A 12,579-nucleotide genomic window follows, 5' to 3' on the forward strand; every position below is an offset into this window, starting at 1 on the left:
TGTTGGAGCCCATCCCAGCTATCTTCGGGTAGGGGACAGGGGACACCCTGAACCAGTCGCCAGCCAGTCGTAGGGCATACTGGGACGGACAACTCACTCGCTCATTCACACGTAGGGACAATTTAGACCGGCCAATTAACCTGAAATGCGTGTTTTTGGAATGTGGGAGGAAACTGGAGTGCTCGGAGGAATCCCAGGCAGGCACGAGGAGAACATGCAAACTCCACACAGGGAGGTTCAATCTCATGTTCCCAGAACTGTGCCGCAAACGCGCTAACCACTCAGTCGGGCTACCCTGGTGTTATTCTGATTGTATAAAATTGATCACATCATCAAACGTTACACAATGAAATAAAATACGCTGAAAAATTGTCTGGAGAGCGGATTTTGTTGAATTTATTCTTAAAATATGCATACAGAAAAGAGGACAACATATTTGGCTATTATGGCTCTTTGGGTCCAAAAGGTTCCCTAGCCCTGGGCTAGAGCAGCCCTCTAGCATTTCCCCATTTTCCCCCCAAGCGGAGATTTTGTCAATGAGGCGTGCACGCTAATGATAATTAAGGCCATTACACGCTCAGTGAGCGTGTAGGCAGCGTGTGGCTTCATCTCAGGGGGCACGCCCCTTTTTTGACGTTGAATACCAGGTTACACTTTAACCGCCGTGCCTGCCGCGACGATATGCCAGGTCGTAAAATACTTTATAGGTCGCCGACCTCCGTTTTAAAATCAGATGGCTTGGAAAATAAAAACGTGAGTCATTTAAGACTCAGGTGAAGCATCAAACCTGTCTCTTCTCATTTTATTACAAGTACTTAAATGGAGCTTTTTTTGTGCCCACGATTGCCTGATGGAGCTTTACTTCGGGCATTTCACTCAGCAGTCTTGTTACAGATAAACTATGAATCACAACCTAAGTAACATTGTACAAATGTATTATACAGTGTCTTTCAAAAATATTTGCATCCTTCCTGATTTCTCCTTTTTTCCATATTTATCAAGTTTTCAGATCATTAAAGCAATTTTAATATCAGACAGAGACAACTCAAGGGAATACAAACCTAACTTTTTAAATGTTATTTTATTTATCAAGGCAGAAGAAAACCTATATGCCCCTATTTAAAAAAGTAATTGCCCCCTGAACCTAATAGTGAGTTGGGCCACCTTTGGTAGTGATAACGGAAATCAAACGTTTACGATAATTCCTGATGAGTCTTTCACAATGCTGTGGAGGAATTTGGGCCCACTCTTCTTTGCCTAGTTATTTATAGTTTATCTCTCATATTGGAGGGTTTTATAGCATGGACTGGAAAGGTTAATTGGATTTAAATCCGGACTTTGAGTATCTTTTTTGGGAGCCATTCAAAAGGTGGACTTGCTAGTATTTTGATAGTTGTCGTGCTGTATGATCCAAGAGTGTTTAAGGGCACAAACTGATGGCCGGACGTCCTCCTTCAACCATCCATCAGTTATCAGCACCCTTAGCCTCAGTAGGGTCGCGGGGGTGCTGAAGCCCATCCCAGTTGTCCTCAGGCAGTGGGCATGGGACACCCTGGAGTGGTTGCCAGAAAGTCGCAGGGCACACAGAAACAAAAAACTCACTTGCTCATTCACACCTAGGGATAATTTGGATCAGCCTGTTAACCAGACATGCATGTTTTGGAACGTGGGGGGAAAACCCATGCAAGCACAGGGAGAACATACAAACTCTGCACAGGAAGTCGGTAGCTGGTTTTGATCCCATGACCTCAGAACTGTGGCGCGGACGCGGTAACCCATCAGCTTCTGGCCCCCCATTCTCCTTCATGATCTTCTGCTAAACACCAGAATTCATGATTCCATCAACCACAGCAGGTTGTCCTGGTGCTGAGGCAGCTTTACTGTTGGCATCATGTTTTTTTTCCTCAAATGTTGTGCCATTTTTGTAACGGGCTGTACACTTTCCAAAAAGTACAATTTTTGACTCATCAGTCCATTAAATGTTCCTCCAAAAGTCTTGAAGATAATGCTTTTTGGCAAATGTAAGGCGACTCTTTGTGTTCTTTTTATGACAGCAGTGGTTTTCACCTGGGAACTCTCCCATGGATTGCCATTTTGGGCCAGTGTCTTTCTTGTAGTGGAGTCATGAACACTGATCTTAACTGAGGTCAGCAAGGCCTGTGGTTCCTTGGATGTTTTTCGAAGTTCTTTTGTAACTTTAACTTCATGGATGAGCCGTTGTCGCACTCTTGAAGTAATCTTAGTTGGTCGACCTCTTCTGGGAATGTTGGCCACTGTTTCCAGTTTTCTCCTTTTGTGGATAATCATGGTTTGCTGGAGTTATACAGCTTTTCTGGACTGATAAATTCCAATCACTAACTTTCTAATTTATTCTGGAATTTATTTCGATTGTGGCATGGCATTTGTGTTCCTAAGACATTGAACCATGTTAGAAATGAAAATAAAACGTTTCGTGCAACTTTGACCGAAGAATGTTAAAATGTGTAATTATTTATTTTTTATGTATCTATTAAAATGTTGCTTTATTTTAAAACGAGGCTTTTGTGCATGAATAACCGATCGATTTCCGTTTTCTTAAAACGTTTCCACTTCCGGTTTTAAACAAGCACTTTTTTTTTAATATTATGGGGAACGATTGTGTCCCTCAAAATAGAGTGTCTAATAATATACACCACTTTTGATGTCATTTTTTGCATGTACTGTAAGTATGTTTACATCTTTTATTTTCTTTTGGATTTTCAAACGGAACATTTTACCTTACTTCTTCAGACACGTCTTCACAAATGTCCACATGGTGGCAATGTTGTTCACTTCCAAGGCCATTCCATTTCTCTCCTTCATCCCTTTAATTTTTTTTGCCCACCATTAGGTGACGCTCAAAGCTTGTTTGTGTTTGAAGCCGCTGCTCATTTGAAGACAGCTGTGTTTACTTTTTAAAAAGAGGTTTGTATTCACACTATGCAGACAAACATATTCAGAGGCCATCAATCTGTCTTCACAGGAAGTGCTTTAATGGGGTCAAATAAGTTAGACATTCAGATTGAACTTTCATTTTGATTCTCAAGAGGATTTTTCGTATGGTTGGGGCGATACTGGGATTTTTGGTATTCATTTCATCCAGGTAACAACAGGGTGGTATTGACCATCAAAGGACCCAAAAGAAGGCTCCTAAATGCCTTTCCCGGCATGTATCGTGTCTCGGCAGCAAGGAGGAGCCCCCTGGGCTGCGCCTGCTTCCTGTAATGGTGGCGAGGAGAAAGTCTCCTCAGCCGCTCCTGGTTCCTGTCCTGGTATTGAGGAGAAGCGCCTCGGCCACGCTTGGCTCCCCTCTCGGCGGTGAGGAGAAAGCCCCTTCGGCCACGCCTGGTTCCTGTTTAGGCTGCAGGGAAAAGCCATATCTGCCGCGCATGGTTCCTTTCCTGGCGCGGCCAAGGAGGGCTCCTCGGCCGCACCCAGTTCCGGTCTCAGCAGCAATGAGAAGCCACCTCAGCTGCGCCTGGTTCCTTCCTGGTGGTGAAGAAAAAGCCTCCTCTGCTGGAACTGGTCCCTGTCCTGGCGGCGAGGAGCCCTCCTTGGCCGCGCCTGGTTCCTCTCCAGGCAGTGAGGAAAAAGTCCCCTCAGCCGCGTCTAGTTACTGTCCTGGCGGCAAGGAGAAAACCCCTTTGATTGCGCCTGGTTCCTGTCCTGGCAGAGATGTGAAAGCTCCCTTGGTGACGCCCTGGTTTCCTGTTTTGGCGGTGTGAGGCACAGACCTCCAACCATTACGTTCCCATCGCTGCAGCCTCTATAAAAAAATGTTTTTGTTTTTTTTTGTATTTGGGGGGGGGGCAGTTTTGTATCTGGCCTTTAAAGGGGAGGTTATGTTAGGGTCTGACGCACCTCCTACCAACCGGGGTTTGAACTGGGCTCAGGTTTGTCAAATTATCAGACACCTGTGCCCAATTATCAAGAACCCCTTAAAAGGACATTTTGAACATAACAGGCGGTCGGATCTTTTTCATTCCTTCTGCCATTGTCATCCTGGTTTTCACATCCACTTTCATGTCAGGTTAGTTTGTTTCTGGTTTCTTTGTTTCCTGTGTTATTCTGTTTCCATTTTCGGTGTTTCTAGTTTGGACTTTGTCAAGTTTGGTCTTTGTTTTTGGTTTCTTGTTGGACTTTTCGCCCATTTTTTGTTGCTACTTTGATCCTGGTTTGTTATCAAATACAACCATCTATTTGAGCACCCCTGCCTCCAGTTCCTGCTTCCCCCACATGCGTCAGTTCATCTATCACCAAACTTAACATAACTAGCTCTTTCATGAGTCCGTTCTTTAATTTGACTGCCATGTTCTTGTCCATCCTGATGGGTTCAAGTCCGGTAAGTGCAAGTGCTCTCCTTAGTGTTAACTCTCCTTAGGACAGTGACATTTTAAGTAAGTAGCCGATTATTTGACTCAAGTAAAAGTACAGTTCGCGGGTTCAGAGCTTCGCGGGTCTAAAAAATAATAATAACAGAAAAAAAAAATTTAAAAAAAAAAAGTTTTTTCAAGCATTTTTGAAGGGGCGTCGCTACTTTGCGGATTTTCATTTGTCGCGGGTGGTTTTGGTCCCCATTGACCGCGATAACCAAGGGATTACTGTACTGCTACTTCAAGTCAAGTCATTTTTATTTGTATAGCCCTTAATCACAATTAGTCTCTAAGGGCTTCACAAGTTATTACATATAAGAAGTTTAGGTTACTCGTATGCTATAGAGTAGAAGTGAGTTTTAAGCCTAGATTTAAACATTTCCACCGAGGTTGCAGATCGGATCTCAGGGGGAAGAGCATTCCACAACACCGGTGCCCGGATGGAGAACGCTCTCGAACCAGCGGAACACTTCTTGGCTCTTGGGATCACCAGGAGACCGGCGCTCTCGGAACGAAGGCTTCGGGCCGGGACATAGGGGGAGATCAGATCTGAAAGATATGAGGGGGAAAGTCCATGTATGATTTTGTATAGTAGTAGGAGAACCTTAAAATCGCATCCTAGGCTAACAGGGAGCCAATGCAGGTTAGCCAAAATTGGGGTGATGTGATCGTACTTTTTTTGTCCTTGTTAAAAGCCTCGCTGCAGCATTTTGTACCAGCTGAAGACTCTCGAGTCTGGTCATCGGAAGACCGGAAAGTAGTGCATTACAGTAGTCGAGACGGGAGGTAACAAACGCATGAATTATGATTTCCGCATCCGACTGAGAAAGTATAGGACGAATTTTAGCAATGTTACGGAGATGGAAGAAAGCGGTTCTAGTAATTTTCTTCACATGTGTTTGAAAGGACAGATCAGGGTCGAAAATGACACCTAAATTTTTAAGTGAGTGTGATGTGGCAATTGTCCAAGTTCACTGCGGTTTTAGAGAATAAGTCACGGGACTTAGATGGACCAATAACTAACATTTCAGTCTTTTCAGAGTTAAGACGCAGGAAATTGAGTGACATCCACTCTTTTATCTCAGTGAGGCAGGCCTCCAAAGTTCCACAGTTTAGTGTGGCAGATTCCTCCATCGGGAGATAGAGTTGAGTGTCATCTGCGTAGCAATGGAAACTGATATTATACTTGCGAATAATATCACCTAGTGGAAGCATATAAATGCTGAAGAGAAGGGGGCCAAGCACTGAACCCTGCGGAACACCACAAGTAACACTAAATGGCTCAGATGTCAATTCGCCATATTTAACGCAGTGTGTCCTATCTGAGAGGTAGGATCTGAACCATAATAGGACGCTTCCTGAGAGACCAATCCATTTTTCCAACCGTTCTAGCAAGATAATATGGTCCACTTCAGAACATTATCACTCAAGTAGAAATGAAAAGTAGACATCCAAATAACTACTTGAGTAAAAGTGAAAATGTACTCAAGTACTGAGTAACTGTAGCACCGTTTTGTTTTAAAAAAATCAAAGACCCATTCAATCAAATGATCAAAGTCCATCCAATCAATAAAAAATTACAAGTCTGTGTAAATGGAAGTCTGTGTACTCAGTTTATTTGGGTCAAGCCCCACTTTACGCATTTTTTTTCCTTTATAATATTTTTTCCTTTTTTTCTCTTTTTTTCCATTTTTCTTTTTTTTTCTCTTTTCATTGCTGTCTTCTTTCCCCTGTATGTTTTCCCTTTTTTAAGTCATGTTGTGTATAGTGTTACATAAGAATTAGTAATATATGGATCAAAGCAACAAAAACAATTTTCAGAGGCGCTTCGGAGCAGAAAGGTACAGTCGTTTTCAGTCAGCTGAGTCAAAAGAGCCGCTTGTCCAAAATGAGACAAAATTCCCATCACTATGACCAATGCTGGGAGGGGCTGCTCCCTCCATAGGGACTGACACACACTCTGTGTCCTGTAGGGGACAGGATAACCCATTCTAGTCTCCACTTACATACAAAATATAAATGAGACGGCATACGCGCTGCCCAGACCGCCGTCACCACTACATCCACTTTTCTTTGGGTTGGCAGAGTGTGTTATTGGTATCTTATTGTCTCTTATGTGGTAAATTCATATGAAATGACAGAGTGTCTGGCTTGTTAATTTTTTTTAATTCACTTCAAGGGACAGTGTGTGATATTTTGTGCCTGCTATTGGTACAAAATACCTTCATTTAGCAAAAAAAACCTTTGATTTTTTGATTGATTTGAATAATGGGCATAAATACATGAACTCTCATACTCATGTTAATTTTTACTATTTTATATAGGTTTATAAAATTGTATTTATTTAACATAGTGGAATCTATAGTAGTCAAATGGGTGAAAAGGACTCAAATGGAGAATTTTACTAAAAAATCACAATGACCCAGCACGGGTGAGCTATCTTCAGAACGGTCACCTCCACTGACCTCAAGTGTCTCCATGTTGAAGACCCCTGCTATAATTGCTTGAGCACCCCCAAAAATGGGCTGGATACGCCGGCGATTTGAAATAAAGTTGAATTGGTATTTTTAACACACAAGGTATTTTGTTAGCACATTGGCCTAACATGCAAAAGGTCACCGTTTGGACACCGGATGGAAAGATAGTGGCTTGAAGAGGGATGGGCGCCACCAGGCTGTACTTGCCTTAAACACACCACAGGAAATGGTGCCCTTACGACCCTAGTGGTTGTGGGATGGCCCTACCCACCCACCATGTGCAGAGAAAGGAGAGCATGATAGATGACCCCCCCACCCGATCCCCCTCCCCTCCAGCCTCCAATGCACGCCTGCAGACAGACACTCATTGAGGCGAGTCACAATAAGGCAAAACCCGCTGACAAGCGCGCTCTTCCCGGCTATGGCAGCTGCGCGCATTACCTCCTCCTTCCTATTTGACGCGCGCGCACACACGCGCACTCGAACCGCAACCAGACACAACCGACGCGTGCAGCAGCTCCGCGCACAAGTGTCGCACATGGAGACGCAGCGACTGAACCATTCTCGCGCCTGATTGCCCCTCACTCACTTTGATGGGGTCTTCCATATTAAGAAGGGGAAAATGCCGGTTATGAAAGGATTACTTGCGCCGCAGAACACCTTTCTGGACACTATAGCTACGCGATTCGATGGCACTCGTAAGTTGGACTTTGTTTCTGCGCGTTTTGCCTTCGTTTGATGACTTTCCATGACGTGCTTAATATGACTTGTTAGAACATGTTTAAAGAGCCAAATTGGAAAAAGTCAAAGCGTGTTATTTGTGTCACCCCCAAACCCCAAAAGTCTTAAAGGGGTGCACAGACCACCATACCAACACCCCCTGATCTGAACCTTTCATGAAGGCACGGAAAAACTCGAACTAGCATAAAAGAAAAATAACTTTCAAAATGTTATGACCTTACTCTTATGAACTCACTGATCTTCAATGGTTTATTTTGCTCTCAGAAGGATTAATCCAAATAAAGTAAAAAAATATGCTTAGAGCCCTTTTTGCATAAAACTGTGAGAATACAGATCTTGTGACTTAATTTGAGTTTTCTGTTGTTGCTTAATGTTAGTGAACTTATTTTCATCGCACTATTGTTACGATGCACTATTCTTTTTTTATTGCACTATAATTATAACTTCGACCAGGGGTCTCATAGTCAATTTACTTAGGAGCCATCAGTGCCAGGGTCCAGCTAAGGTTGGGCCAAAATCAGCTTCCCCCCTCTCCCCCCCCCCCCCCCCCCCCACACACACACACACAAAAACCCGCTAATACAAACATTACACTGTTCTTAATCCATTCATCCATCATCTGCACCGCTTATCCTCAATAGGGTCGCGGGGGTGCTGGGGCCCATCCCAGCTATCTTCGGGCAGTGGGCAGGGGACATTCTGAACCGGTTGCCAGCCACTCGCAGGGAGTCTGTTCTTAATTAGCTTTTAAAATAATTCAACACAAAATAAGATCTAAAAAACATGTAATATGTTATTCAATCAATCAATCACAAATAAATTAATCCATAATGTGCATGAGCTGCACTTAAAGTGACAGTGTGTGTATTTTCAGTGCCTCCTATTGGTCAAAAAAGTTCACTTGTAAAGAAAAAAAAAACTATTGATTTAAAAAACCAGCAAAAAAAAAACCTCTTTTATAAATGTGTATTTTTTTAATTACTCATAGGTCGGGAGATTTTTATTTATTAAACACAACAAAAAGATCATCCGAAGGGAGTTGATTTTATTGTCGTCACCTTGCTACCCTCCTTTCTTTCTGCCCTTTTAATTCTTCTTTTTTCTTTCGTGCATTTTTTTGTCTTCTTTTTTCAACTTTTCTTATTTTTCTTGATTTTTCTTGATTTTTTTTTTTTTTTTTTTTTTTTTTTTTACCTTTTTACATGTTTTTCTTTATTTTTTCTTTTTGTTTACTCATTTCTTTTTTTTTCTTTTTTAAGTAACAAGGTTTGTTTCAGTTACTATGAATCTCCAGTTTTTTCCCCCTTGTGCTTTGTAGTACTCATTTTTGGTTGCACTCCACTACACAAAACAGAGACATCCAAGTGTCAAACAATACACACTGTCCTTTTATCTTTCAAACTCTAACTATTATCCTGAGGGCTGTAATTGGCTCCCGTGCTGTGATTTTAAGACCCCTGCTCCAAACACCTTGTTGTAAATATTATTTTTTGCCTTTAATCCTGATAGTATTTTATTCTTTTTTTTTCTCTTCGAAGGCTTTATATTACATGTTTTACCCAAGAGTGCCCTGTCTAATCTTGTCACATTCAATGTTCCATAACGTTCATATAAATGACAATAAAGACTATTTTGTTCTATTCTATAAGCCCGATAAGGAAGGCAACGCATACAGTACATATACAGAGGGGAAAACAAGTATTTAGTCAACCACTAATCGTGCAAGTTCTCCCACTTGAAAATAGAATTAGAACGAGATTAGACAGGGCCCTCCAGGGAAAATCATGTAATATAGAGACTTTGAAGAGAAAAGAGATAAAAGACCATCAGGATGAATAAGCCCAAAAAATAATAACTACATTATAGTGCTTCGGAAACCTGGCCCATGTTATAATGATAATGCGATGAAGAATAGTGCAGTGTAACAATACTGCAATGAAAAGAAATGCGATAACAGAAAAAAATATTACAAAGGACTGTAATTGTTAACATGGGAAAACCTCAATCACAAGAGACAGACAATAATTTATTTGTAAATCACGGAGGAAAAAAATTATTTAGAAAATACCAAAAGTTCATTTCAATACTCTGTTATGTACTCTTTGTTGGTAATAACGGAGGCCAAAATTTTTTGGGGGTTATTTTCTTACACAAAGTAAATTCTGGCATAACGAAGTGTCCTCCCCCTCTTCAAAGATGATACCAGCTCCGAAATGTTGCGTATTACGTTGTTCAATACATATTGTGGCTTTCATATTTATGTTGAAAAAAATGGATTACTTTATTAAGGAGTGGCCAAACCAACGATTAAATTACGATTTAGTTTTTCCACGGGTTGTTTTTGTAGACAATGTTGCACATTTCAAACCATTTTTATTTCATGTGAAACTAAACAAGTGCATTTTCCAATTTTAGACAGGTTTTATGGCATCGCATATTGTGATTCAAGATCCAGTATCAGTATTGTATTGTCACACATACACCACTGGCCGCGGTGAAAGTTTTGGCTAATCTCTGAAGAGTGAGATGACGCTTTACAACGAAAAACAACAGCGACCATATCACGGAGGTGCTTCTGAGTCAGATCAGGAGGCTTCTCCCGTTACTGGTATTAATGGAAACCAGTACTTTCGGTTTCTTGTTGGGGAGCTAACCCTTACCCAAAAGATAAATGGCCTGGAGAGGGATGGGCGCAGCCAGGCTCTACTAACCCAAAGAACACCACAGGAAATTGTTCCCTGACAAGGGATCCGTGAACCGTGAATACAGTATTCAAATCATTAGTGTATTCACATGAACAAATAAATAAATAAATAAATCACAAAAATAAAGTAAAGGAATACAAGTTTTGAAATATATTCAATATTTTCAAAGGATTCACTTTGAGAAGATGCCAACACTGTCCCTTTAAGTATTAAAAAAAATTGTGTTTTTTTTCTTTCTGTAATCATAAAATCATGCTGAGCAATTGTGCATATATTTGTGATGCACAAATTCGAACAAAGAAGTCAACTGAAAATGTAATTATTTTTTAACTCTTTCCCAAGACACACTACAGGAGGTGGTGCCCCTACGGCCGAGGTGATTATGGGATCCGTGAACAGTGATACTATAATATACTACTTTTTTCTCGTACAAAACGAAAAACAATAAAAGAAAACTCAATACAGCAATGGATTACTGTACTGTACTGTATATGGATAGTAATCAGCACCATGGACAGTGGCAAGCAAGCTTTGGTCACATTCAGCCATACATAAACATTAATTTTTTTACTTTCTTTCTCAACGACTGATTAAAGATCCGTGATGAGATATGTGTGTCAATGAAGAACCATGTTTCTCTTCTGGGGGGTACCTAGTGAATGTCATAGCACGTTATCTTTTAAGTAACTGAGCATTAAAATGCCGAGGGAACTTTTGCAACGTGACGTCTCATTTCTGAAACTTTTCATCGGGGTGTGAAAATTAACATGAGAATCGTTTTCTGGTCAAAAGAATATAAATACCAGAAGTCAAAAACGTGTTGAGTTTACACTTATGTTAGAGTTACTTTTAAATGTGATACTGCCATGTTTCGATCCCCCTCCCCCATTATGATAAACAGAACAGCTCACCTGTAGCCAGGTATCTCCGAAAAGTCTCTCCATCACAGATGTCGCTTGTCCCAATGAAGCCGCCCATTTGAGCCTACTGGTTCTTTCTGGAAAACCAAAAATGCCAACATTATATAAACAAATACACCCCTAAATGATCAAGAGTCATTAATGAATAAAATGTTTCAATTATTAATCAAATATAGGATTAAATTACTTAGTCATTCAAGACGTTTGATGAATTAGTTACACTTTCAGAGTTGAATAAGCGAATGTGTTACTGATTACATTGTTCAATTATTAAATTGCCCATGATTAAGTATAAATATAATTTGCAATTATTTCCGAATTCAATTATTGATTTTGTGGTCCAGTGCTGCAGCAATGCATGCATGTATTTCATCTGTCAAACCTGTCAATCAAAGTTAGTGGGCGGGGCCAAACCTGACTTTTTCGATGTTTCATGATAAAATGTGTCGCGTGAAGTGATTAGAAGATGATACATTTATTCTGCTTTTAAAGTTGGACAAATGCAAAGGATATTTCATAGGATGCCAGTTCCTTACTTATTTTATACTATTGTTGCACACTATTTTTTGTTGTTTTGACTTTCTCATCATTGTCGTTGTTGGCCAATCATGTTGATGTTCTTTAGGACTGCTTTTGTAACCTCGAAGATATAACAAGCAGGTCTCAGAAGAGGGCCTTTGGAACAAGTTGGACTTTCTTACCTGAAAGCGCCTCTAAAATCCATTGATGTCTTCTCTCTCTATTTTGAGTGTGTACCAAAGTTCAGACTTAACGGATATATTTGTTTTATGATAGTGAAAAACATAATTAAATAGAAACATAAGTGAATGATTGTAATATAAGATCACATAATGATGTTGATTTACTCAAGTTTATATCTGGAATGAGGAAGTAAGAGGAACTGGTGTGGTGAGAGAGCTTGCTGAGATGATTGATTTAAATGTTTTGAGATGGTTTGGACATATGGAAAGAATGGACGAAAGCCGTTTGACTAAGAGAGTATGTCGTGAAGAAGTGGTGGGAAATAGAATGAGAGGAAGGCACAAATGTGGTTGGATGGATGGGGTGAAACTTGCTTTGGATGTGAGCTTGGTTTATTTGGATGTGAATGTTGAGAATCATTGATATCGACGCATATGATGCAGAGGGGGCAAACGAGTGAATTCTGATGAAGGTTTGCATGTCACAGCAACTCAACCTCTGTTGCGCTGTGGAATTAATGTTCAGTGTCAGGTTGGGAAGAGCAAAGGGTAATAAATGTTTGGTGAGTGTGCTCTTGACTTAAGCCTCCCCCTAGAAGGGGATATGGCTTCGGTATATAGATGGATGGATAACAATAATTGAC

General features: G+C 40.7%; 1 protein-coding gene across 1 annotated transcript in view; it reads left to right on the top strand.

The window, feature by feature from the left end:
• Positions 1–7,412: 7,412 nt before the first annotated feature.
• kcnh8 (potassium voltage-gated channel, subfamily H (eag-related), member 8) overlaps positions 7,413–12,579 on the top strand; it is a 68,906-nt gene continuing 63,739 nt past the window's right edge. The window contains exon 1 of the mRNA XM_088327869.1: positions 7,413–7,566. Within this exon, the coding sequence (XP_088183995.1) occupies positions 7,491–7,566 (76 nt within the window). The 5' untranslated portion in view covers positions 7,413–7,490. The remainder of the gene's footprint in view (positions 7,567–12,579) is intronic.

The sequence above is a fragment of the Urocampus carinirostris genome, chromosome 2, assembly GCF_059441175.1.
Source record: "Urocampus carinirostris isolate Australia breed hairy pipefish chromosome 2, RoL_Ucar_1.0, whole genome shotgun sequence".
In the NCBI taxonomy this organism is placed as follows: domain Eukaryota; kingdom Metazoa; phylum Chordata; class Actinopteri; order Syngnathiformes; family Syngnathidae; genus Urocampus; species Urocampus carinirostris.